Raw genomic sequence first — 27,670 nt, 5'->3', positions numbered from 1 at the left:
AGGGAAGTCCTACCATATCTCTTAAGTGAGAGTTAATCATCCTAAAGACTTCAAAGTTTTTTAAAAAATCCAAATACGGCAAGGTCCACCCTGTGTGCAGACAGGTAAGAAAGCAGCTTTCCCCCTATGCACCACAAGGTCAGGGGCACAGCCTGAGCCACGGGGAGGGATGGACAACATGGGGGACTTCATCTGTGGTGCTGCTCACCTCACACTGCCCTCCACTTGTTTTGAGCTGCCATGTCCACTGGGGACTGAGCCCAGGAGGAAGCTGGGCCAAGAAGTCCCTGATCCCTTGGTTAGTTCAGTATGTTAGCTCAGTGTGTGACTCAACCGGGTAGTAGATGCATTAAAAAAGAGGGGGAGGGGGTGTCCAAAGAGGCAAGATTTTCATGGCAATCCTTCTCATACAGGGGTCCCTGGGGCAAGGGTGTTTACAGCTAGTAAGTGAGACTGTCCCATTGCCCCAGAGGTTGCACAGACCCGTTTACGTGCTTAGCCCTGGACTATTTCACTTCTCATATCATAAAAATGAAGCCAGATTTTATATGCGCACATACACATACATATTTTATTTTATTGCTGAACCAGCTGAGACCAAACTGCAGACTTTGTACATTTCATCCCTTATCAGCACGTAGCTCCCAAGAGCAGGGATATTCTCCCTCATAATCACAGTACAATTATCACATTCAAGAAAATTAACATTGGTGTAATACTATTTCCTGATATATAGTCCACATTCAAATTTTGCTAATTATACCAATAACATTCCTTATAGTTTTTCTCCCAATCAATCCAGGATTCAACTCAGAATCATACATTGTATTTAATTGTCACATCTCTCTAGAATCTTTTCCTCTAGAACACTTCCCAGGCTCATTTTTCACAACACTGACATTTTTGAAGAGGACAGGCTACCTGCTTTACCGAGTTATCCTCGATTTAGGTTTGTCTGTTTCCTCATGACAAGATTCAGATCAAACGTTTTTGGCAAATATAGCATATTGGTGATGTGTTCTTCTTAGCCCATCACATCAAGGGACACACAATATCCTCATATTTATTCCATTTGTTATAATTTGTTGCATTATAAGTGATGTTAAATTTTGTTATTTGGTTAAAGAGGTGTCTGCTAGATTTCTCCATTGTAAAGACACCTCTTCCCTTTGTAAATAAGTAGCTTGTGATACTTTGAGACTGTGTGTGAAGCCAGCTTTTAAACACAAACAGCAAGAGTGTGTAGAACATGAAATAAAGACCACTGTCTCTGAGATGAAGACAAGGTCTCAATCACTTTTCGATGACTGGGTTTTGCCCTCCCTAGAGCAGTCCCTGCTGATTTTGAGAAAGAGTAAGAGAAAGACAGAACAGAGATGGAGGCCAGGGCATGCTTTGTGAAGTGTTATCATCCATCCCGTTACCCTCTAACTACCATCTGGAAGGGGCTGCTTTGTACTTTATGACCTGGAGGAGCCACCTGATCACTGGTTCTGCTTAGAAAAAGTGCTTTGTGGTTGGAACTCTGTAGCCAGGAGTCCCATGAGCTTTAACGCTGGGGTCTCCCCAGTTAGGGAAGGATCTTGCAGCCTCCCTAGTGTTTCTTCTATCTCTGGAGCCCATCAATAGGATAAGAATAACAACACCCACTGTTCAGTCCTCCCAGTTCTTGGAGGTGCCCCAGTGAAGGGCCGCTATTCCAGCCAAGAGTAATCCCACCTTGGCTGTGGGAGATACTCAGCCTTTGCTCCTTAGCAGGGCTGGAAAAGAGAGACACACTTCAGAATGAGGGAGATAAACAGTCCCAGACACGGGGAGCCTTCAACGGAGTTAGAAAAGAGGTCACGTCTCCTTCTTGCTGATCCAGATTCTCACTCATGCTTTTTCTCCATTTGCTTTTGCAGAGGATGACGCAGCTCCCCAGGAGGGGACCCCACCACTGTCCCTGAGGAAAGGAAGAAAAAGTCCAGAGAGCCAGAGGGGCCTGGGCAGCCCCAGGGCGTCAGGCTGCAGCAGCCCCACGGGCCCCCCGCGTGTGACACGGGCCAGGGGGGCACTCCCAGCGGAAGAACAAGGTAACCACTCCTGGGGTGCATGGATGTACACGTTGGGCCTGTCTGTGGCTTCCAGGGCCACAGGTAAGCTGTCTGAAAGCCACCCCATTGAAAAGGGGACATCAGCAGCGTTTCTAACCATGTCAGTGGGATTCATGTTCACCATGCTTATTCCTCAAGAGTCGGTGCATGTTTTAAGGGTTTTCTGCACCAACATGCACTGCCATGCTGTTGGGTGCCTTCCTCCCACCTGGCAGCAGCGTGTGCTGACACAGCTCCCTGCGCTCATCAGGGAGACTCGCTGCTGGGTTTACCAGGCATTCTCAACACGGAGCCATAACCCTGCCCGGGGCAAGGGAGCCTGGGGACCCTGCCAACAGGAAGAGTCCCCAGGGGACGAGTTACCCTCCAGCCTAGGGCAGAGCCTGAGGCCTGTGCACAGAGAGAGAAGGACTCTGGATTTCTGTTGAAGGGTGGGGCAGGCAGGGCCACACCCTCTATGATTTAGCCCCACTCAGAGCTCTTATCCTTAGGAGCCAACAGTCCAGGAGGAAACGAAGACAGTGCAGCAACAGCTTCCACGGGGGCTTTGATCTAAAGGCAGCACATAAAGCAAAAGTTGCTTAGAGTCCAAATTCCCCCTGAAAATCCCTTAGGGAGAGGCCATGCTGGAGACCAACAAACCATTTTCTAGAAAGTGCAGCCTAACCAGCTCTTCCTCCCTCATCGGAGGGCGGGCGGCTTTCTCTGGTTGAGCACCAGATGAAGGAGATGGTGTGTGTTTGGGTGCCAGACAGTGTGAAGAAAGCACCTCTGTTAACAGCAGAGTCACACTCACGGCCTCAAGAAGCTCACACTCAGAGAGGAATGTGGCGACTGGGAGCCACCAAGAAGACAACAGATACCACAGCTTCCGTTCCATCCCACAACGCGCTCAGAGACAGATGCCTCACTATTTAAATCCTGCTCTCTCTCTCTTGCCCCCGCCTCAACCCAAGCATGTATATTTGAGGCCTCGTAAGCATAAACTCACTTCATGCATCAATAACTCCATCATGTGTTTGCAGATTCTCTGCTTGAGGCTGAAAGGGTCAAAATCAAATCCTCTCTCTCTCTCTTCTTTCACCAAAGAAACTTCCAAACTATTTCAAGATGGACCCTTTCCTTTACAACCCCCTCCCTTTTACACTTGTGTGGCAGTGATGCTCCCTTAATTTTGAGGTAATTACCCAAACTTTAGGTACAGTAATGTCACCACCAAGGGGATCCCTAGGAGGTTGCATTGCCCAGGACAAATCACACCAAACACACTGACACACACACACCAAATTGGACATCCTTACAAAAGGAGGATCTGATTAGAATGAACACCAGGACCGTGACTATGACGGGAGTGCAGCCTGAAGCCTCATGTGTGTAGGTTAGGTGCATGTAAATGAATGTGTGTATGAGGGGACACGTGTGTCTGAGGGTACGTGTGTGCTTATATATGCAAGTGCAAGTGTGTACTTGTGTGCTCATGTATGTATGTGTGGTTATGCAAGCGTGCCTGCCTGCGAACAGGTGTGCTTGTTGCTGTGTGTCCCTGTCCGTGTGTGATACATGCCCATCCACGCATGCACACCTGCATGTGTCTGTCTGCCTTGTGTGTACGTGTGTGTACATGTGTGTGCACACCTCGGCGTAAGTATGTGTGAGTGTATGTGTTTCTGTGTGTGTCATGCCTCTGTGTACGTGTGTGTTTACACACTTGTAAGCGTCCACTGTGGCTGGTTGCCAGCTCTACTCCTGACCCTTTTGCCTTGGGAATAGGGAACATAAAGTTATAGAAACACCTTCAATCTTTCTAAGCACATGAGAGAAATACAGCTTCCTTCTCCTCCTTGGCCTGAGTCCCCTGGAGTCACTAAGCAGTCCCAGCACTGGATCCACCGGGCACAGCTGTGCCGCTGGGCACTGCACAAAGGCATGTGACAGCGCAGGAAGCAGAGGCTGGAGTCGCTGAGCCCTGCGCCCAGGGGCTGGGCTGCACACACCTGGAGGACAGGCCTCCGTTTCCTTCACACAAGGTGCCTCCACCAGCCTCACCTTGTCCCTGGAGGGCTGCCTGAGGTCAGAGGACCCCCTCTTCTTAAACCCTCACAGGAGGCATAACATAGGCTAGTGGCAGCCCCCCCCCGTCCCTCCCTCACTGACCCCAGGGGACGGGGCCTGAACGACGGCCCTGCTCTGCCGAATCCTGGGAGCAGGGCTGGCCCTGCCCCCCGGCCAGCACCTGAGCGCACCGGCGTCTGCCCGCTGAGGACTCAGGGGGCACGGCCCAGGTTCGGCCTCCCTCCCCTGCCCTGGTGCTAACACTGCCCGTGCTTGTGCTCATGTTCAAGAAAAATCCGGAGACCCCACACTGGGACCCTTCTTGCTGGGTCCAGGTGGAGAAAATATCTGCCTGTCCGCCCCACAGCCTACACGAACCAAGGAGCTTCTGTCAGGTGAAGGTAAGACCATACATCCCAGGTCAGCCTTGTTTTCTTGGGGGAAGATTTTACCTGCAGCTTCCAAAACTTCCCAGCAGCAGAGACATCATTAAAAACAGACGCAAGTTAGCCAGTTTCTCCTCTCTCACTGACGCAGAGGTGCTTCTGTAGCTCAGACACAATAACCCAATGTTTGCATAACAAGTTTGCTCATGCTGGAGCATCTGGAGAGAGACGTTCCCATGGAATGGCTTGGAGGAGGCCTAACATGCCGAGCCGATGCCTTGATGAGGATGATAGAGCCCTCTTGGTATTTGCCCAAACTAAACACGGCCTTTTCTCTTCTTTCCAACCACCCTCCAGAGGTGGAGGTGGCTAATTGGTAATCCAATCAGGTATCCTTGTTCTGTGCATTGGTTCATTGCTGCAAATCATCTGGCTCCTGACAGATATCAAGGCAGTTTCCAAAAACCCTTCTGGCATGTTCACTTTTTGGAAAAGGGATGCTGGCTCTGGGCAATAACCATCTTGCAAAGGAAAAAGAAAATGAAGTCAGAGGGTGACGCGTGTCCGCCACCCAGGAACCATCCTGATGTGTATGCACAAGTCGTACAGCCAGCAGCCCTCTTGACGAGGGAGATTAAAATCTGCACTCGTTTGGTGGGTGATGTCATGGCTGCCTCAATAAAAAGAGCATGGATTCAGAGCCAGGAGATTTCAGTAGCCCTGGCTTGTCCTCTATGTCGTCAGATGACTTTGGGTCAGTCCTTCCTTGTGTCCAAGGTTCCTCATCCCATTCGAAATAAGGGGATCGACTCCACCACCAACAGCTGTTGACTAAGGCTGCATTTTATTGTTGTGTCTGTTGCTGTGGAAGTAGCCACTTAGTACACGGATTTCCAGAAACTAGAATGCATTCAGTTCCAAATTCAGCATTAAAGAACTTCCATCACCACTTGGGCTGTCCCATGATATGAGTATAAAAATAACTTGGCTCTGAACTGGAGGAAGCAGAAGTCAGACAGGTGGAGGCCACCATCAGTGTGACCCAGCTGGTACAACAGCTGGAACACAAACACGATTCTGTTCACCTGCTGCACATTTGTCCACTCTCTTCCAAGAGAAACAGCTCCCCTTTGGGCAAAGCAAAAGCCAGAAGCAGAAAAGGAAATACTTAAGTTACGTATTTAAGTTTGTTTTCATGTCAATATCATGTTTCGGTCATTTCAGCATCCCCGGCATTTAGCACAATCCCTGACACAGACACAGCAGGATCACAATAAATGTTCACTGAAAATCTTTCAATAATTTCCACACACGAGAAAGAGAGAGAGAGAAATGAAATATATGCTGAATCAAACAAGGCTTGCCTGCCATCTTCTACTAGTCCTGTGAACAATGTATTTAATCCTACTTGCCTCTCGAACCTAAAGGCATTCACTGTGAGTTTGTTGAATAAATGAACAAACGAAACATCAGTCAGCCAGTCACTGGCCTCTCTCTAGCTGGTGGACCTCCAGTCTTTTTTTTTCTTTTTTTTTTTTAGATTTATTTTCTTATGTATGTATGTATGTATGTACGTAGGTATGTATGTATTTGGCTGCCTTGGGTCTTTGTTGCTGCACACGGGCTTTCTCTAGTTGTGGCAACCTGGGACTACTCTTTGTTGTGGTGCACAGCTTTCTCATTGCAGTGGCTTCTCTTGTTGCGGAGCACAGGCTCTGGGCGTGCAGGCTTCAGTAGTTGTGGCTTGTGGGCTCAGTAGTTGCAGCCTGTGGGCTCAGTAGTTTTGGCTCGCAGGTGCTAGAGCACAGGCTCAGTAGTTGTGGTGCACGGGCTTAGTTGCTCCATGGCATGTGGGATCTTCCTGGCCCAGGGATCAAACCTGTGTCCCCTGCATTGACAGGCAGATTCTTAACCACTGCGCCACCAGGGAAGCCCTGGACCTCCAGTGTTGATGGTGATTGGGTGGGGCCCTAGGCGGCCGGCAGAACCTTAAACCCACAAGCGCCCATAGAACAGGTTCAGCTTTCTAAGAGTTTCTATTAATGGGAAAGCCTTGTTGTTTTGTGTTTTGTTTTGTTTTGTTTTGTTTTGTTTTGTTTTGTTTTGAGAAGCAGTATACTAAAAAAAATTTTCAATTCCTGCAAAGGATTTGCTCCAACCACATCAAACTCTTTGCAGCTGTTTGTTCAAATTACCATCCCCACCCTACTCTTCCAGTCTCATCTCCCACTATATTCAGGCCCACCCTTTTCTCATCTGTTTGACGGCCCAAACATTTAGTCTTCCTTCTCTTTTCCCCAGCCTTTGCCCACGTTGTCCTCAAACATTTAGAATCATTTTAAGTTCCATGGGAAGGTTCATCTTTTCTGGGATATTTTCCTCAATAAACCCACCTCATCTCACTGAACTGCCCCAATGTAGCCTTAGCCCATTTCTCTCTCTCAATCCCACTTTTGTGATTACTGTATTTATATGCATCTGTTTTCTGTTTAGCTCCCAAATATTTTAGAAAAGTCCTAGAGAACCTCTTATCTTCATCGTATGTCCAAGAAATGCATGTTGATTGATGGAGTACCCCTGGTGCCACAAAGCAAAGTTTTGGGGGGATCATAGTTGTTTTTTAATTTTTAAAATTCTTGGGTTAAAGTGGGAATATGATCTGTCTGATCTTTCTGATAGTTTCAGACTGTCAACATCTATTTGGAAGTAAATTCTTAAGCAATTAGATCATGATATCTTGCTTTCAGATAACATAGAAAAATGAGTATAAACCTTCAGAAAAAAAAAAAAAAAGATGTGAAGACTTGAGCTGGAATTTGACCCTCTTGGTCACATTGGGATACTGCAACACTTAGAAAATTCAAAGGCTTAAGAAAGGAAAATTTAACTAAGGATGCAAGTCAAAACGTTGGGACATTGGAGTTGCTTATTCTTGATGCAAATCCTTCATCTGTTCTCCTAGTCAAAGTGGCAGCAATAGAAGTTTTCTTTCAGAAGTTCTTTTTTTTTTAGAACTTTAGTTTATTTTATTTACTTATTTACTTATTTATTATTGGCTGCATTGGGTCTTCGTTGCTGTGTGTGGGCTTTCTCTAGTTGTAGCAAGTGGGGGCTACTCTTCATTGAGGTGCGCAGGCTTCTCATTGTGGTGGCTTCTCTTGTTGCAGAGCACAGGTTCTAGGATCATGGGGCTTCGATAGTTGTGGCACAAGGGCTCAGTAGTTGTGGCTCATGGGCTCTAGAGCACAGGCTCAGTTGTTGTGGTGCACGGGCTTAGTTGTTCCACGGCATGTGGGATCTTCCCAGACCAGGGCTCAAACCCATGTCCCCTACATTGGCAGGCGGATTCTTAACCACTGAGCCACCAGGGAAGTCCCCAGAAGTTCTTTTATTCGAAAGTTCTTTATTGCAAGGAGTTCAAGAATGTCTGTGCCAATGGCTCAGTTTGGGACTCCAGGTCCTATGCAAATTTAACTTCATCTCTTTCAGTGTTTCTAGTTGACACTTGCTCTTGCCTTAAATGGAATTTTACCCCCAAAACACATCTTGTTTTTGGTCATTTAACTAACAACCTTCTTTCCTGCAACTCTTTTTTGGTGTGGTGGTTTTAAAATATGTCTACAAATTCTTTGACACTTGTTCTTTCAAAGGGGGGAGCCCAGTTCTCCTCCCCTTGAGTGTAGGTTGGACATAGTGGCTCACTTCTGATAAACATAGAATATGACAAAAGTGATGGTGTGTGACTTCTGAGACATGAGCTACCATGAGAGGAGATGGTCCAGCCCCAGGGAAACCTCCAGATGACTACATCCCTAGTTGACATTGTGACTGCAGCCTCATAAGAGACTGCATCAGAATCACAGGCCTAAGTTACTCCCAGATTCCCACAGAAACTGTGTGAGATACAGTAAAAGTTTATTGCTTTAAGTCACTAGATTTGGGGATAATTTGTTTTCATAATAGATAATATACTGGTGTCATTTCCTGATGGTCTGCAACTTGGTAAACAGAAAGATGAAGAGTCCAAGAATATCCCAGCTTGTCTCAAAACACTGATTATTTGGAGGCAAACATATGCGAAGTGGTTGACTTTCTCTGTGTTCCCCCCCATCTGTCATTTGTGATAATGTTGGTTGTGGGGACTCATGGGTAAAAGGATCCTTCCCTGTTGGTGGGATATTTGACAAAGTATGATTTTCCTTGAGTAGCCTTTCTCTTAGTAGCTGTTGCTTTAGTGAAGATGCCTGGAGATTTAAAAGTGAAGAAGTCCATTAGATGAGACAGCATGAGGAAGAAGAAAGAACTTTGGACTAAATGTCCAAAGTCTTGGGTTTTATTCTATGCTCTATCATCCTGATTTCTGTGATCACTGGCAAATAAATTCACTGCTTTGGAGCTCAGCTTCTCCATATGGAAAAAGAGGAGCTGGGATTAGATCCAATCCTCCCAGTGTATACCCCATAGAACTCCAAGTCCTCAGAAGGTTACCAGGCGTTCTATTAAAAAAAAATGTTCTGAGGCCAAATAAGTTGGAAACCAGTGGGCTAAAGTGAAGCAGATTCCTTACTGCAGGAGCCTCTACTGTGTTAATATGGGCTATGGCTCCTCAAGATGAAGATATGTCGTATTTCCCAAACTTATTTGACCACTGAATTCTTTCCTGTTTTTAGTAAAGCTTTATGTGCATCTAGCTAGTTTTTGGAACACACTTTGGAAAATACTAAACTGATTATTTCTAAGGTTCTTTCCAGCTGTAACGCCATATGTTACTAAATAACCCCCTTTCCCAAGGATACTCTCTCCATAGAGCAGTTCTGTTGTCTAAATCCTGAAGCAGGATCTCAATCATTCAATAACTCATGACTCTTCTTGTTTTCATTTTCCAAACATCAGTTTTGAATCAGAGTCCACAGTCCCTCCACCTCCAGGTAAAAAGAAGTAGAGGAAGGAAGGTAGGAGGAAGTCTGGGTGGTAACAAGGCCCTTTTGCCCAATCAGTGTTTGTTAGTAATCCGTAAGCAGTCATGTTGGTGGATTTACCAGTTCTCAGATGTTGAAATAAAAGAAAGCATGGTTGGATATGGTCACTTGGTACCCAGCATTTCCTTCCTGCGCCTTCCAGAACTACAGAGGCTGGAAGGCTAAAAACCACATTTTCCAGATAACCTTTGCAGTTGGGGGCGGGATGCAAATTCAGTTCTGCCAGATAGATGCACATGCATTAGATTTGAAGCACAGAAGTGAGGCAGAGGCACTTTGGCTACTTACGTTGGCAAGTGAGCTCATGAAGACTGTGTCAAGAGGCAGTTGCTGCAGCACTTTGTAAGCACCAAGTTCTCTATAGTAGCTCCATTTCTTCTTAAAATACCTTGGTGGTTTCTGTTCTCAACTGAGTCCTGACCCATATGCTCTCCTCCCCTTGCAGAAATTATGGGCAATTCCCATGAGGCCCAGCATGGGGCTAATTTGGGTCTGTCACATGGACCGCAGGGCAGTGACAGCTGTGTTTGTCGGGACTTCAGAGAGAAGTGGGGTTCTTTCCCTCACCGCAGTGAACCCAGCACAGCCTCAGCAGCCCACACTGGAAGGTGTTCTGATGGCCACCTGCAGAGAGCCACTAAAAACCACTGGGGAGTCTCCTTTGCTTTGACAGAAACCTCTCATGATTCCTATAAGCACAAAGACTCCCCTCCTTTGTATTTGGCTAAAAATGTGACATTATCACCACTTTATGCCTTCCAAAGAAGAAAAATGTCAAAAATAATACTTCTTTCTGAATCTGCTGGAAATTCTTTTTTTTTAAGAAAAAAGTTAATATGAAGTGTTGAAGAATATTTAATTCCTCTATTTTTTGCATATGTACTTATATTTCTTCTTACAGAGCTGTGAAGCTGTAAATTCTACCTCCCTTGCATTTTTTCTGTTTCAGAGAATCTTAGAATTGAGAGGGAAGGTAGGCATCACCTTCATCAACGTTTAAGCAGGGGAAGCATTTTATCAAACAGACTTTCTGAGGACACCTGCAGATAAAACGGATAGAAGCAGAGCTGCCTGGTTAAAGTGGGGATGGCTCTGACTGTGTCCCCCCTCAAAACTTCTTCACGGCCCAGCTAATTCTTTCCCTCCTAGGATGATTCCTGGCTGTGGGGTCTATGCAGAGCCACTAGAACTATGAGACCACAGTTTGAAAACTCTCATTTTATGGATAAGGAAACTGAGGCCCAGAGAGGTACACTGACTTGCTCAAAGTCACACAGCTTCTATGTGGCAAATCTAAGGCTCCAACCCAGCTCTTCCTGCACCTCCTTAGGCCCAAGCTCTTCTCACTAAAACTTACTGCCTCTAGTCCCTCTTGTCCAGGTTTCTAGGCTTCAAGGATTAGCTGAAGTCCCACCTTCACTGTATCACCTCACCTGACCACTTAAGCCCACAGTGACTGCTACTATCTTAGGTTAGCAGTAATTCTTTTTTTAAAATAAATGTATTTATTTATTTATTGGCGGTATTGGGTCTTCGTTGCTGCACACAGGCTTTCTGTAGTTGCAGCGAGCAAGGGCTACTCTTAGTTGCGGTGCGCAGGCTTCTCATTGCAGTGGCTTCTCTTGTTGTGGAACACGGGCCCTAGGCATGCAGCCTTCAGTAGTTATGGCACGCAGGCTCAGTAGTTGTGGCTCAAGGCTCTAGAGAGCAGGCTCAGTAGTTGTGGCGCACGGGCTTAGTTGCTCCGTGGCATGTGGGATCTTCCCAGACCAGGGCTCGAACCCGTGTCCCTTGCATTGGCAGGTGGATTCTTAACCACTGCGCTACAAAGAAAGCCCCTAGGTTAGCAGTAATTCTTGCTACCTGGGTCTCTCATCAGGCATTCCCTCACATCCTCTATCTTTTTTACCTTTTTCTTCATCCTCTTGTGAGATATAAAACTCCTGTGGATAGATCCCCCTCATCTACTTCTAAATACCCAGAGAACACCACAGGTACTCCCAGAACACTGCCCATAAATATTGATTGAAACTGTGATAGCAAAGACTCTGTTCCCCAATATCCATTTTTCCATTATTCCTGTTATTAATAGAATCCCTTACTCTGAAGTTTAGTTGAACACATGGCTGCTTAGCTAGAAATTATATTTCCCAGCCTCCCTTGCAGCCAGGTATGATCCTGTGACTGATGTGGCTGATGAAATGTGAACAGAAGGAATGTGTACAACTTCCAGGTCGTTTACTTAAAAGGACACCATTGCCCTCCTCCTCTTCTTTCCCCTTGGATTTGGCTGTAGTGGTGAAGTAGCTGCAACCACATGGAAGAGGGCAATACTCCAGGGGAAGAGGAAGCTGTAAGATATAAGGAACCACAGTGCCTGGATAACCTCATGGAGCAGAGCTACCCTGGTCTACTCACCTCCCTCTAGACTCCTACCTGAAGGAGAAATAAATGTTTATCTTTTTGAGTCTCTTTGTTACAGCAGTTTACCATGTTCCTTAATATAATGCAACTATAATAATACCTGCCTTCCTAACTTGCATTGCTTTTTGACAACCAAACCAGATCATACTTGCAGTACATCTTATAAAGTATTAAGTAAATTTCAATATAAAATATCATTGGACCTAAAAGAGAGAAGACCGATTACACTGTGTCCAACTCCTTTGATCGAACAGACAGAATGCCTACCACGTTCAAGGGACAGAGAAGGATGTTAATATCAAGACTGAACATGTTCAGGGGCTTCCCTGGTGGCGCAGTGGTTAGGAACCTGCCTGCCAAAGCAAGGGACATGGGTTCAAGCCCTGGTCCGGGAAGATCCCACATGCCATGGAGCAATTAAGCCCGTGTGCCACAATTACTGAGCCTGCACTCTGGAGACCATGAGTCACAGCTACTGAGCCCACATGTCACAACTACTGAAGCCTGTGTTCTAGAGCCTGTGAGCTACCACTACTGAGCCCATGTGCCACAACTACTGAAACCCGTGATCCTAGAGCCTGTGCTCTGCAACAAGAGAAGCCACCTCAATGAGAAGCCCACACACCGCAACAAAGAGTAGCCCTTGCTCACCACAACTAGGGAAAGCCCATGCACAGCAACAAAGACCCAGTACAGCCAATAAATTAATTAATTAATTAAAAAAAAAAAAAAGAAACTGGTAGGGAATTCCCTGGTATTCCAGTGGTTAGGACTCGGTACTTTCACTGCCGGGGCCTGGGTTCGATCCCTGGTTGGGGAACTAAGATCCCAAGAGCCTTACGGCCCAGCCAAAAATTAAAAAAGAATAAATATAAACAAAATTCTATTAAAAAAAAAAGGAGGGACTTCCTTGGTAGTCCAGTGGGTAGGACTCCAAGCTCCCAATGCAGGGGGTCCGGGTTTGATCCCTGGTCAGGGAACTAGATCCTGCTAGCATGCCACAACTAAGAAATCCACATGCCTCAATGAAGATCCCATGTGCCGTAACTAAGACCCGGTGAAGCCAAAAAAAATTTTTAAATAAATTTTAAAAAAAGAAAAACAAAAAAACTGGTAGAAGTGGATCAACAGAGAAGAGAGAAAGACATGGCCAGCTGAGGGACCAGCATGAACCAAGGTAAAGAGATAGGAAAGCAGAGTCCATTCGGGAAATGATGAAGTAGCCTGTGAGACTGCCCTGTGGTGGGCCTTCATGGTGGGGGCAGGGCCGTTGGGGCGGAAAGGCAGGCCAAGGCTAGGCCAGGGAAGGCCTTGTGTGCCAGGATAGAGCTGAAATGCCGCTTTTCAGGCAACAAGAAATCACAGACGCTCGAGGAAGGATGTCACGCAACCCCACCCTGTGTGCCAGGAACAGACGAGAAAAGGCCGCGTGCTCAGGCTACTACAGAACCATCCAGACAGCAGCTGACGAGGGCCTGGATGGAAGGCAGTGGGCAGACGTAGGAGAGACAGCAAAGGGATGATCCCAACCGGATGTGGGGAGCTCACCCGGCACTCTGAATACGAGCGGCCAGCGACAAGCCTGCTCGTGGAGTCTCTTTATAAAATTAGCTACAATTCTCATCTCCAATTTTCTACTCAAACTACCGTTTTCCTGTTTTCACTTTCAGTTAAGAGGATTACTTTGGGAGTGTCTTATGTACTATAATTAAGGTAAAACAACCATCAAGGCCTGGAGCCCAAGTCACCCCACAGGGGCGGCACACACAGGGCCACAGCCCTCTCCCGTGTTGGCACTCAGCTCCAGTACCTCCTTCTATTTAAAGTCAAACTCCCACCGACACACGTAAAACACAAATTCAAGTGCTGAGTGCCTCTGAGCTTGTCAGGCACTGTGGCTGTCCTCAGGCTTACATGCTCTTGGGGAAGCGGCTGAGCTTCCCAGCAGACCACTGTGGTAAATAACAAGAGTTCTGAGGAAAACCCTGCCAGCAAATTCCTGGGGAGCTGTGAGTAAGGAAGGCGCAGAGCAGTACGCAGTGATGGAGAGTGTTTGTATAACCCTCCTGACACACACTGCACCCTCTCACCCTGACACACGTTGAGCTTTCTCTTTCATGACTGTTTTAGCCTCTTTTTCCCTTCCAACCACCCACCACTCAATTCTTTGAGGGAAAATTAACATTCATTATGCAATTTATCTCTCTCCTTTTAATCCAGAGTGTCTGTCTCCAAGGTCCCCACTCAATAATTAATGCTTGTTCTCATTTCCCATTCTCCAGAGCATCTATTCCTGAACTGTAAGGTCAACAATTAACACTAATTATGGGTTTTTCTCTCTCCAGTGTTGGTTCTCAGAATCCCAAGTTGCCCTGCTCGGCCTAAGTTATGTGTGTGCATTGGCTGCATGCGTGCACCTCGAGGTGGGAAAGCACCAAGGAGGAGGTTTTTCCAAGCCCCACCACAGTTTAGCAAATCACTAAAACCAAACATTCTTTTTTGGCAATGTCTCTAGTATATGTATTATCCATAATGAGGCGACGAAGCATACATACATACATACATATATACACACACACATACATATATACATACATACATATATACACACATGCATACATACATACACACACGCATATATACGTACCTACATATATACATATATACACATACATACATATATATACATACACATGTACATACATATATACGCACATACATATACACATATATACATACATGTATACACACATATATGCATATATACATGCATGCATGCATACATATATTTGGGAAGGGGGGTAGTTAGAGCTCAAAATCTTTTCCAGGTGTATTTGATTCTCTCTGACCTTTTTCCTCCCTACTATCGCCTTCATATCTCACACCTCTCTCTCTTTCTCTCTCTCTCTCACACACACACACACACACACACACACACACACACTCATCAAATTTCTCATTAAAAGCTGTCCCTCCATTTCAGATCCTCTCAACCGATCTCCTTGCTATCTGTTATCTCTCCCCTAACTGCCCTTCTCTGGGCTGTCATCCTAATTCTCTTCAGCCATTAAAACAGCATTATTTTAACTAGTTTTCACTGTGACTGACAAGGACAGCCAGGAGAATAATTCTCATCCAGAGTGACTCTAAGAGATTGCAAAAAAAATTCATCAGGGCTGTACAAAAGCCTGTCTGTCTTTTTGGCTGGAATCAGATGGGCTAGAATCCTTCTGTCTCCCTGGTCCAACCCTTGAATGTGCGCTGCAGCTGGAGGCAGGGGCTCCTCGTGCTTGTCTGTCATCCCCCCATCACTGCACGCACTGGGGACCCACAGCACATCTGCTGTTCAAATCTGGGCATCTCTTCACGGTGGGTGTCAGGCATTAACTCCTTCATGCTCTTGTCCTGTCAAAAGTTCTCCTCTCAGAATTTAAGCATCAGTACCTACAGGGTTTCACCCTTAAATATCTTAAATACAAATATTATTTTCTTCAATGCTTCTCAAATCCTAGATCAACCTTCCCTCCATGATAGCATCTAAGGGTTTTCAAAACTATCTTATTCATTATGAGGCTTAGGCATCAAGTCACCCACTTTGTTTTCCCCTGCCTTGGGGTAAGGAAAATAGCTTTTTTTCAAGACTTTTTCACACTCAGGCGAAACCCTTATTGTTTTTCAGCGTATGAATCTGTCAATTCAAATACCAGCCATGGAGAGGAGGAATCTGGTATTCAACATCTACTAAAAGGTAAGATTTTTCCCTAAAGTGTCACCTCCACTTCTCCTCTACGTTATTTAATTCAAATACATATTATTTCATACCCAGACCTCCAGAAACACATAATTTCTCCCCAAATATAGCAATAAGTAGGAAAGAAGAGTCATTTCTTGGTGCCTGAGAAATGGATCTTGAAGAGTTACTCCTGGGCAGCCCGGTGTGCTGGGTCTGAGCGTAAATATTAGGGGAGAAGAAAAGTCAGAACAATTGCCTGTGCTGAGCTGACCCCGGAAGGAGAATCTGCAGGGATGTCCTGTGGGTTTCGCAGATCCTACGCTGCACAACTTATGTGGTAATGAGGTGGGCACTGCCTCCCAGAGTTGGGCACAGTTCAAGCTGTACATCCAGAAACTAGAAAAGTATCTGGAAAAGACTCTCGGGCTTGTATTTTAAATGGAGGACTGAAGTCAGTTCTGCCTCTGCCAAGCTTCCTCTGCTATTTCGCTTCCCCCATGGAGAAATAAGCAAAAACTGGGAGTGTAGGTTGACTTTGTAGCTCATCCCCCACCCACTGCCACTGCTGCTTCTGCTTCAAACCAGGGGGAAGGACGATTATGTAAAGACTTTCTCTCACTCCTAAAAACAGTCTCTGATTAATAGAGAAATGTGTGTGGTCTTCCTCAATGCTTATTTTGGGGCAGGCAGCGCTGAATCCTGCATGAGAGACCTGCTATAGCAACAGGAAGCAAGGCCACAGATTGAGGGCTGGAGCCAGAGCTGGGTGGAGAGCACTGGTTTTGCTAGAGACTGCAAAACTAGAAGGAAAAAGGGCACCATCAAATGCCTGCCAATCTCAAAATCTGTAAGCAGAGAAATGCTTGGGAGCCCGGCATTCTGCATGACCCCTCTCGCCATTCTCCTTGGGTGGACATCCTGACCACGGTGGGAAGAGTTTCAGGGTCAGTTTTGTTCATTCTCACTTGTTGGTAGGAGCCGGGCTAGAGCAGCTCTTAATAGGAGCCCTCTAGCGAAGGCTGTGGTGATGATGATGGATGGTGATAACCGTCATGGCTATCTATCTTTGCCAAACATTGTGCTGAGGGTTTTACATGCATTAATTCACTTCATCCTCATAGCAATGATATGAGGTAAATCCTACTATTATCCTCACTTTTCACCTAGGACAGTGTGGCTCAGAGAGGTTAAGTGACTAGCCCAAGGTCACACAACTAAGTGGTGAAGCTGGGATTTGAACATTAGAAACCTACATTTTTACCACTATGCATGGTTAGTGGTGACATCAATCTAAACAGGGATGTTTCCCAGACTCACAGATACAGAGAACAGACTTGTGGTTGCCAAGGGGCGGCGGAGATGGGGGGAGGGTGGGAAGATTGGGAGTTTGGGATTAGCAGATGCAAATTATTATATATAGGATGGAGAAACAAGGTCCTACTGTATAGCACAGGGAACTATATTCAATACCCTGGGATAAACCATAATGGAAAAGAATATGAAAAAGAATATATACAGGTATAACTGAGTCACTTCGCTATACAGCAGAAATTAACACATAAATCAACTATACTTCAATGAAATTAAAAATAATAAACAGGCATGCTTCCATCTGACAATATGTGAGAGTTTAGGAGGGTCCTGATTTAATAATGACATACTAGTAAATGACTTCCGTTGCACATCCCTTTCTCCCTCCAGTTCCCCTTACTTAGCATCAGACACCCTTTTGTGGGCAAAACTGAAAATGACTTGCAACTTTTAGAGATGTGGGGAGAAGCTGAAACAAAGTAGGAACAGTTTGGAAGAACCAAACTCCTAAAACAGATGATCAAGCCAGATAGGCCTGTTTCCAGGGTAGCTCTCCAGACCAAAAATATCCTTCCTAATATGGCTGAAAATGTTACAGTTTCACTTCCTTCTGCTATTAAAGCCTCACTAATAATAGATTCACTGTGAATTCTGAAGTAGTCTCTTAAAAGGCTGATACTTCTGAGAGGCTAACAATCATTCACACTTTAGTAAAAATGTATTTAATCAGATGGCTGTCCTCTTGCAACCTGGCTGAGAACAGCTGCTTAGAGGGACTAAAAATTCTGATGGGATGGAAACAGAAGTAGATAATTTGGGAGTGAGTAGTGTTTTAAGGGCTGAAACATACCTGCCTGTTGGGGTACCCTGGAGGGCTTGGATGAACAGAAGGATATTAGCTATGTGGAAAAAGAGGCACATGGAGAAAAGAACATAAAGGGAAATGGTAAAGTGCCAAAGACAAACGAGCTATTTCAGAATTGCCCCATGGCAAGCTTTACATCCAGGAAAAGGAAAGAAAACTTTCATTCCTTCTCTTCTCTACTCCTAGGAACCAGAAGACGTTCGGCTAATGCAAATCTCTTTCTCATTTCCAAGCTTTTGAACACACTGTTCCCTTTGCCTGGAGCTTAATTCCTCATCTCCTATCCCCTGACATTTTTTTTTAATTGTGGTAAAATGCACATAACGTAAAATTTGCCATCTTAATTTTTAAGTGTACAGTTCAGTAGTGTTCAGTAGATTCACATTGTTGTGTAACCAGTCTCCAGAACTCGTTTCGTCCTGCAAAACTGAAAGTCTATACCCATTAAATGACAACTCCTCATTCCAACGGGACTACCCATATAAGCACAGAGTACGTGCTTCAGGCCTTAGAATAGAGGAAACTTATTTGTTCCCTTGATTTGCTCAAAGACCTTAACAAAAATTCTTACATCTCTTTGTGCTTAACACTCCTGATTTGTTTTTAAGAAAATGTATGTAACACTACTCTGAAAATACCACATACCCCCTGGAATTGAGTTCAAAGAGCAGTTTAAAACATCTATTCATTGGAGGGACTTCCCTGTTGGTGCAGTGGTTAAGACTCTGTGCTCCCAATGCAGGGGGCCTGGGTTCAACCCCTGGTCAGGGAACTAGAGCCTACATGCATGCTGCAACTAAGGAGGCAGTGAGCCACAACTAAGACCCGGCGCAACCTAATTAATTAATTTAAAAAAAACAGTATATATCAAAAAAGTATTTTTAAAAATCTATTCATTATAAGCTACAGAGCTTTCACAACTTTTTATTTTCTTTTTGGTTATTTGGTTTTAAGGAATATTTTCAGTAGGTAGTCTGTGAGAATTGTTCACATGTAGATGTATTTTTATGTATTTATGGGAGGAGGTAAGTTCCATATCCTTCTATTCTGCTATCTTGATCTCCACCCCAAGGAATATTTTCAGATAAAAATGACAGGATTTTTAAAAATTATACAGATGGCAGACTTTGGGTGTTTGTGGACTTGAAGGCCGGTTCTGACTATTTGCAAATGACTTCAGAAGTCATGGACACATACAATTTGTCATTTTACAGAGGCAGGAAGTCAAGCCACAGGTATGGTAAGGAGGCAGAAGACCATCCCTAAGCTAGTGAGTGCATCCAGCCAACCTCCAAGCCAACCCCAGTGTGTGGTCTACTTCACTGTAACATCTGCAAGAGCTCTTGTGAAGTTATTTTTTAAACAGAAGAACACTGATTTTTATTGGAGTATAGTTGATTTACAATGTTGTGTTAGTTTCAGGTGTACAGCAAAGGGAATCATTTATACTTATACATATATCCACTCTTTTTTTTAGATTATTTTCCCACATAGGCCATTACAGAGTACTGAGTAGAGTTCCCTGTGCTAGACGGTAAATTCTTATCAGTTGTCTATTTTATATACGGTAGTGTGCATATGTCAATCCCAGTCTCCCAATTTATCCCTTCTCCCACCCTTTTCCCTTGGTAACCATACATTTGTTTTCTACATCTGTGACTCTACTTCTGTTTTTGTTTTTTGGTTTTTTTTTAAGATTCTTTTCCCATGTAGGCCATTACAGAGTACTGAGTAGAGTTCCCTGTGCTATACAGCAGGTTATTGTTAGTTATCTATTTGGTATATAGTAATGTATATGTCAGTCCCAATCTCATAATTTATACCTCCTTCCCACCCATCCCCTGATTTTTTTTAATGGCCCTAAAAAATAGGCCAACTGCTGGGACTGGTGATGCAATTAGGAGAAAATTAAGTGGTCTAACAAACTGATGCTTCTCTGCCAAAAAATAATTTTATAAATTACTCTAATCCTTTACCTATCAACTCATTAAGAGTCTGAAGAACTCCCCCTCTTTTTTCATTTCTACTTTAGTTTTACTGGGGATATGATACACACTAGGGGTATTCACAGATCTAAGGACTCTTGAAACTCTCAGGATGTGTCCCTCCTAAAGTAGCCAGGAGCCGCTGTCCATTTAGTGTATGATATGCACGAGGGATCAGGGCCTTGCTCAAGCAGAGAAGCTGTGCTTAGCACAATGCATTTTAAAGCTCGTATGGGTTTCAAGATGTCTGTGTGTGTGTGTGTGTATCAGCTACATTTCTCAACCATAATAAAGTTGAGACTATTAAGTTTTGTTCTGTCAGACTGATCCAAAAATGGCGACTTTTATTAACTAGTAATCCATAAATACTGTTTTCTGTTTCATCACTCTCAGACATTTGTGTTATTTTCTCATCAAAAAGACCATAAAGAAGCATGAGGCTTTTCTTAAGGATTTTTAACTCCTGGTTTCTCTCCTGTTTCTTTCACACATCTCCCTGTGGCCTAAGGATTCACTTTTGTCTTCATTCCTAGCAACTACCCACCTGAAAATTAATGAAGACACCAGCATCAGAACATGTCCAACAGAAAGAATCAGTGTCTGTTTTACAGAGCCCATAAAGATTGCTTCTTCATTCAGTCAACAAACAGTAGTTGACCATCTACTAATGCCAAATAACGTGCTGGGCATAAGAATACTGTTAAGAGATAAAGTCCATGCCTTAAAGTCATCCACAGTAGCAAAGTGTGCTGAGAGCTAGGGATGGACACAGGCTACCTTAGCCTGGAGGTTAGGTGGCTTTTGGAAGGAGAGGACACCTATGCTGAGCGTCTAAGGAACTAGCCAAGTGGAAAAGAGGAAAGAATGCTCCCCGGAAAAGGACCATATGAAGGTTAGAGGACATGGTGGCATGGGAAAAATGTAAGCAGCCTGTAATGCCTGGACCCCAGGGCACATGTAGGGGAGGAAGTAGTGAGAAATACAGCTGGTGGATAGGCAGGAGCCTGATCACGAAGGCCCATAGGCAGTAACTACAGAATTTATCCTAAAGGCTGTGAGATCCTGTTAGACACAACCAGATTTTTATTTTAGAGAAATGACTCTCCCAACTATGTAGAGAATGGATTGAAGGGGGTAAGACCAGAGGCTGGGAGACCAGATCTCTACCCTTATTTGAGGGCGAGTAACCCAGAACAACATTTTCTGCAGAATATTGAATTGAATTGATTGGTCGCTTTGTATGTAGCTCCACCTTCGGCATCTCTTCTGAATTCCCTTCTTCCACACCATCTTCCACCATACGTATCCTTATTAATCCTATGATGTATATCGATTAGAAGGTTTCTCGTGTAGCTGATATTTTATTGCTACACAACTCGAATTTCAATTCCATCATCTAGCTTGCCTTCCATTTGGGGCTTGGCAAACTGCCATGTACCTTTGGACCTCTCCATAAAAAATAATTTATGAATTTTTGAGAGAAGTTGGTGTTCCCAAAGCTAGACTCTTGAGACTGAGCTAGCCTTGGTCTAAGAAGATATAAGTATGTAAAAGAAGTTATTCCAAATTGGAAGACAAATATTGTCCTTGCATTTACTAGGCATTTCCATATTTAAATTCAGACTGACTCATATCTTCTAGATCTGTCTACTTGGCTCCTCTAATAGAGCTCCCTGGGGTATGTCTTGAGGCTGGAGACTTTCTCAGGTCTTAATCAACTGTTTGACATGCCCATCTCACCCTCCTCCTCATCCAGGAAGATTTAAAGTGAATATGTGTAGCATAAATAAGGTCTTAAATCTTGTTTCAAGAATTTGATGGTGACAATACCAAAAGGCCATCTTGGGTCTTGATCTCCTGCATTAGACAAATGGGCTCAAGATTTATTATAACACAACAAAAGCTCTACAGGTCATAGGCATCTTGAGTCATATCATATAAAATAAAGTATTTTTAGATATCATGCTTAAGGAAAGATCAGCAGCGCTATGTAAAGGGACCAGAATTATCCTTCCTTTTATGGTTTAGTTTCTATTGGGAAGAATTTTTTTTTAACAATCTGGAATTTGCCTTTGCATTTTCCATTTTTGACCAAAAATACAAAACCATGAAGGTAGAAAGGCTGACTTTTAGGCCTCCCTCTGGTTTCTACTGCAAGTCCACACGCAAAACTGTGAGAAGGCAAAGGTACTTTCTGAGATCTGTTTGGCAAAGGATACATCCCCTCCCCAGTGATGAACCGCTGCAAGTCATGGGGGCAGTTCCATGAGTGCACACTGGCGGTCAGAGGGTCCTCATGCCTCAGAAATGGTATGCGTGGGAAAAGGCCCTACACATAATTTAAGAAGCTCCCGCCAGCACTTTTGATAGCTCCTGCCCTTGTACCCATCAAATGTGTGGCCACTTTGTAGCCTGCAGGTCTGATGTTCTCTCACAAGCCCCGACACGCATCTAGGAAGGAGTCAGGTGGCCCACTTTGCCTGATAAGGTGACTTTCTGGAGTTCAGTCTCTATTTGGATATCAGATGAGCATCCTATACCAAGGGAAATAAATATTCTAAAACAATGGGAATAAATATGACTGTTTCATTTTTATTTAAAACAATAAACAACAACTTGGGAATTAAACATGGCCAACGTAGGCTGCAATAGAAGGAAATTTTAAGGCACCCATATTCCATGCTAGCATCAGATGTTCCTTCCTGCTTTTCAAGTTTTGAGTGTTTGCTGAAGGATCCCATGATTTGAAGAAGGCAGAAGAGGTTTGGGATGAGACCCCATCCAGTAAGGGTCATCTCTGAAACTGCCTGATTATCTGGTGGGAATGCTATCTCCTTGCTAAAAGCCTGTGACTAGATTAATGCTAGCATTTGAAAATCTACTCGGGCCTGATGGTGGGCAGCCAGGGAAGGAAAGTGTTTTCTGTTTATCTCCCCAGTGGCAGAAATGTTCATCACAGAAAGACACTGAACTCCAAACTCTGTCTGAGTTTCAGGCAGGCCTGGAAGTTGTGTAGTCTGTAGTCTGTGAACGTACACACCAGCTCCAGCATAAGAACTGGGCCTGTGTTCACAGCCAGTTGCCTGCACTGGTCGATGGGTCAGTTTCTTCAGCTTGATAAGCATGCCACACGGTTCGAAGAGGAAGTTTTACCACCCCCATTGCTTTATCTCCCAGGAATGCAGTTTGAGTTGTGTCTCCTCCTTGACAGCTTGGACCTCTGTAAATTACCAGGGTCTTGACCCAAGAGATGGAGAAGTCTTAAGCAATTTTTCAGTCTCCTATCTAAAAATGTGTTTACATTTCTTGAACTCTGGCTGACTGATTCATTCTCCTGGTGTTGCAAGAACCTTCCTTATGCCTCAGAAGTTATACGTTTCATTTCTAAGAGACCCACGTTTTCTTCCAAGCCACAGTGAAGTGAACCTCATCACAACACAATTCTGTTGGGCTGGATCTGTCCAGAGGATGGATCAGGGCCAAGCAGCTGTGATGTGGCAAGACCAAGTGAGGGTAACAGGAGGCAGTGTGAGGTGGAAGGGAAAGTAGGAGATGCTAAGTCAGGAGGTCTGGGTTCAGGTTCTGGTCTTGCACTATTTCAAGGTATGCCCTTGAGCCAGTCATATGAAATCACACTCTGGGCCTCAGTTTCCCCAGCTGTCTTAAATAAGAAATGTTTTAAATCTGTGCAGAAGCCATTTTCAAACAAGATAGAAGAGAGCAGCTGAGAAACAACAGAAAAGGGAAGGTCAGCCCACAAGGAATGAGTACAGACTTCAAAGAGGCAAAGATGCAGAATCACATATGGCCACACTCTTAACAGAGCTACTTAGGAGTAGCAAGTATGTAAAGAACTTTCTTGTTGGACAGTGGTCCCACACAAGAGACTAAAATCCTTGTCAGGGGAGCCAGGCACTTAGCTAAATCTGTTCCTCAAATAAACATTCCTTTACAAACATTAAATTTACTTTCTTAGGGGAAAAAAAAGAAAAACAAAATAAATCCTCTCCTTTTGCAGCATGAGGTTTGAGTCAGGCAGTCTGGGACTTAAATCTTTACTCAAAACCTCACTAGTTGTACACCCTTGGGTGGGTTACTTTACCTTTTGAGCCTCAGCTTCCACACCTATAGAGACTATGACAGCACAACCACGGAGGACAGTTGCGCAGATTACACGCCAACGCCATGTCGGTGTCTGTGTGGTGCCTGCTTCAGGGTGAGCGCCATGATTTCCGTTAGTCCCCTCCCCTCAGCCCCTTTTTGGCCTTCGCCTTTGTTTGCTTCATGTTTCCACCTCTCCTGTTACCCCTCCACATCATGAGGGAAAAGAGAAGTCTCTGATCTCTCTATCAGGAAGGTTGCAGAAGCATTTTCCTATTTCAGTGAAGTAGGATCATGCAAAATTTATATTCAACAGTATCAGCAGATTTTTTCCATCAATATTTCCTTTTTAATTTCAGCTTTATCTGAATTTTAGCAGCACAAAGAATTTATGTTTGTTCTTTTAAAAGAGCAACCAAAACAAGAAAAATAGAAATTTGAATATAAGGTCTCAACACTATATTTAACATGGCATTTAGACTGCCTGTAGAGGGTACATGTGTTATTTGGTGAGTAAATATGAATGCCATAGGTGTGTGTGTGTTTACAGTCTTACACATATGAACTAGGTGTGTATGTGTATGGTACATACAAAAATTCATGAGACCAGATCTGACAACCTTGACCCTTTTCTCTCTGATTTTCATCATAGCAAACACTGAATCCAGAACTGATCTTCACATGAATCTTAATGAAACCTCACCTTTGACCCAAAAGCCAGAGAAGCAGGTACAGTACTGACTCTGCATGAGCATGAGACTGGGAGTCAGGACTTTGGGGTTCTTGTCCCTACTTGCTGTGTGACCCTGGGTGAGATTCTTCACCTCTCTGGGCCTCATTTGCCTCATCAATTAAATGAGATAAGTAGACTACATAATCACAAAGGTTCCTTAACTCATAGACTTGGAATGTCTTAACTCAACTTGGACTGTTTTGTCTGGCTCTTCATGTGCGTGAATAAGCTGAATAGGCCTTTCCCTGACTTCTGCAAAGTCAAAAATGGAACAAGGAAACACAGAAAGGCATCCTCCATCAAGGCAGTAGGCACTAAAACTTTGTGCCAATGGGCCCATTTTTTCTGCTCCAATTCTCATTCCTAATAGGGAGGAAAAAAAATAGCAATCAAGAAAAAAATGCAAGGATACTGTGAAGAAAGGGAACAAATGCCTTATCTGGATAGATTATCTATTAGTGGTCCAAGGACATATGTTCACAAATATTTATAAATTTGTTCCTTCAACTGAAGCTTTGAGGCTGGCACTGTCTTCAGAGTCCCTCTAGAGAAGCAACTCAGGGGAACTCCTAGAGCTTCGCAGGTGTCAGAGAAGCTGAGGCAGAAGCAGCACCGTGCAGGGCTCTCTCAGGTCTCTCCCTGCTGGGTGACCCTGGGGTGGGGGGTGAGGGAGAGGGACCAGCATGGTCTCTATTTCTCCCTTATCTCCAACTTCCTTTCTCCTCTGGCCTCACACTCATTAAAAAACAGTAATAATAAAAGTAGCTTTGTTTTCCTGTGTGTGCCTAGCCGGTCCTGAGGAAGGACCTGAACTCTCACTGTTAGGACCCCAGGCCCCCATCAGGCCTCCCCTGAGCGGAAACACAGCTGAGTCGACCCTTACTGCTACGGAGGAACCACAGAACCCACATGTGCATTTTTTTTATGTGCCTCTTTGAAGACACACTTTATAAGTGATCTAGAAGGTTTTCTTTCTCAAGAGAGTCTGTGACTGAGGAAAATATGCTGTATTTTGATAATTCCGCAACTCCGAAGGCCTTGCAGATACCTCATATACCCTGAATACTCCAAATGCACACAGCCCCCTGGTTGTATTCCAGGAGACCTCTTATCACCTGCAATAAACGAGTGGCTCAGTCATGTCAAATTAAGTCCTAGACTGAATTATTAGCCTTGCAGTCAGAAAGAGGAACTCCAGATCGAGGGTCTTCAACTCTAATCCTGGGTTTCCCCTGTGAGGCTGTGGCAAACCAGCGCACTCTGAGACGTGCCTGAGCCTCCTTTGTGGAAAGGAGGGGGGTTGTTCCCACCAGAACCAGCTGGTTTGTTCAAATCGCAGTGGTCTTATTTCCTTTAGAAGTAGCCCCCGACAGGAAAGCCATCTGAGGAAAAGTCGAGGAAGCCCCGCCAGCCCCCAGCCACAGAGAAAAGGGGGGTGTGGGCGGGGGAGAGGAGGTGCCGTCTCGGCCTCCCTCACCCCCTTACTTCTTTTTTGTTCCCCCCTGACTTCTTGAGGCTAATGGCTCTTTATTAATCACTGACTTCAATTTTAACTACTTCCTCAACCCATTCCATGTAAATGACTAATTTCATGTTTACTATAAAGCATCTGGAAAGGATTTGGAAACAAATTTATGCCCAGCAGATTTCAGTTACATACCTTGATGGGCCACTGGCAAACTCAGTGGATTCCTTCCACGGCCACCTTCCCGCTCTGAAGCAGGCTAGGATAGCACACAAAACTGATCTTTATCCGCATCAGCAGTTTCTCTTCTTTCCTTTCCATTAATTCCCTCCCCCCGCCCCCCACTCACCCCCTCCCTCCCTTCATTGGGGTCTGACCATGTTAGGAGTTCAGTCACATAAAATACTTTTACTTTTTTATCAGTGTGCTAGCTGCAAGGGGAAGAAAAAAAAAAAAAAAACAAAGGTGGACTATTTGGGCATCACCATGCTTTAACGAGAAGTCACGTACCTCGATCTGGAAAACAATTTCTGACCGGCGGGTGCGAGAGAAAGCTTTGCAGACGTGACCGGGTTGCTGGATTCACCCGGTTCTGGAGGCTGCCTCTGGTGCCCCCTACTGGTTGGATTTGAAAACCTCCGCTCTGCGTTGCCGAAGCGGCGGTCGGCGCTGTGGACGCGAGCAGGGAGGGTTAGGGCTCCCGCCTCCGACCCACAGGATGGCAGGCCGTGGGGTTCGTTCCTAAGGCACCGCTTCCGAACCTGGCCGAGAATCAGGGCCTCGGCGGTAAATCCATAAATAGAAATGAGTAGCAACGGGCATCAACTTCCTAGAAGTTGGGGGAGGGGGTTAAGTTGGGGAAAGAGGGGGAAGAAACCTACGAGGGGAAATGTGGAGATGAAAAGAGAAATGAAAAAAGGAAAAGGAGACAACCAGACATGTTTCAACTCCAAGCTCCCATTTCCTCTTTCAAATGAACTGCCTCCCCACTGTGAACAGAATCAAGTATTTATGAAGGCATTTTTTGCATATTAATAGCTGCATTGCCAGTTCTGAGGTCCTAAAGGTATGGTGCCCTTTTTTTAATGCAGGTCCTTCAAACTTCTCACAGAATTTGGTATTCTCCTTCACATATATTTTCCTTTCTGCCTAGTGGCTCCTCCTAAGGCGTTTCATTTGATTAAGGGAAATTAGTTCCTGGGATACAGTCAGAGACCAAGCACTGCTCTTTCCTCGGTGGCTGACATCAGTCGCTAGAGAAGCTTTTCCTCTTCTGCAAGGTCTATGTAGAGGCCAAAGGTTGAGTGAGGTGACCAGCACCTAAAAAGAGTAATAAAATTGTAAATGAAAATTCTAGCAAGAAGTGTTAACATATCTATCCTGAGCTGGGAGAAAGTAAAACAAAAAAAAAAGTAAGAAAAATAATTATAATTGCATTAACTGCAACAGCATTACTATCTGTACTCGGTAAAGATCACATTCAATTTTAAAAGAAAAACATTGAGAACCAGAAAAGTAAGCAAAAGACGTAAACATTCAT

The 27,670-nt window shown here is 44.6% G+C and overlaps 1 protein-coding gene across 1 annotated transcript in view; it reads left to right on the top strand.

Annotated features, from left to right (window-relative positions):
• Window positions 1-27,670, top strand: part of KIAA2012 (KIAA2012 ortholog) — a 110,856-nt gene that overhangs the window by 30,050 nt on the left and 53,136 nt on the right. The window contains exons 10-13 of the mRNA XM_057746567.1: window positions 1,905-2,075; window positions 4,439-4,549; window positions 15,617-15,685; window positions 24,585-24,661. Of these exons, the coding sequence (XP_057602550.1) occupies window positions 1,905-2,075; window positions 4,439-4,549; window positions 15,617-15,685; window positions 24,585-24,661 (428 nt within the window). The remainder of the gene's footprint in view (window positions 1-1,904; window positions 2,076-4,438; window positions 4,550-15,616; window positions 15,686-24,584; window positions 24,662-27,670) is intronic.

This window comes from Hippopotamus amphibius, chromosome 8 (assembly GCF_030028045.1).
Source record: "Hippopotamus amphibius kiboko isolate mHipAmp2 chromosome 8, mHipAmp2.hap2, whole genome shotgun sequence".
Taxonomy (NCBI): Eukaryota; Metazoa; Chordata; class Mammalia; order Artiodactyla; family Hippopotamidae; genus Hippopotamus; species Hippopotamus amphibius.
The sequence above is the reverse complement of the archived record's forward strand: the minus strand, read 5'-3'. Positions and strand labels throughout refer to the sequence as shown.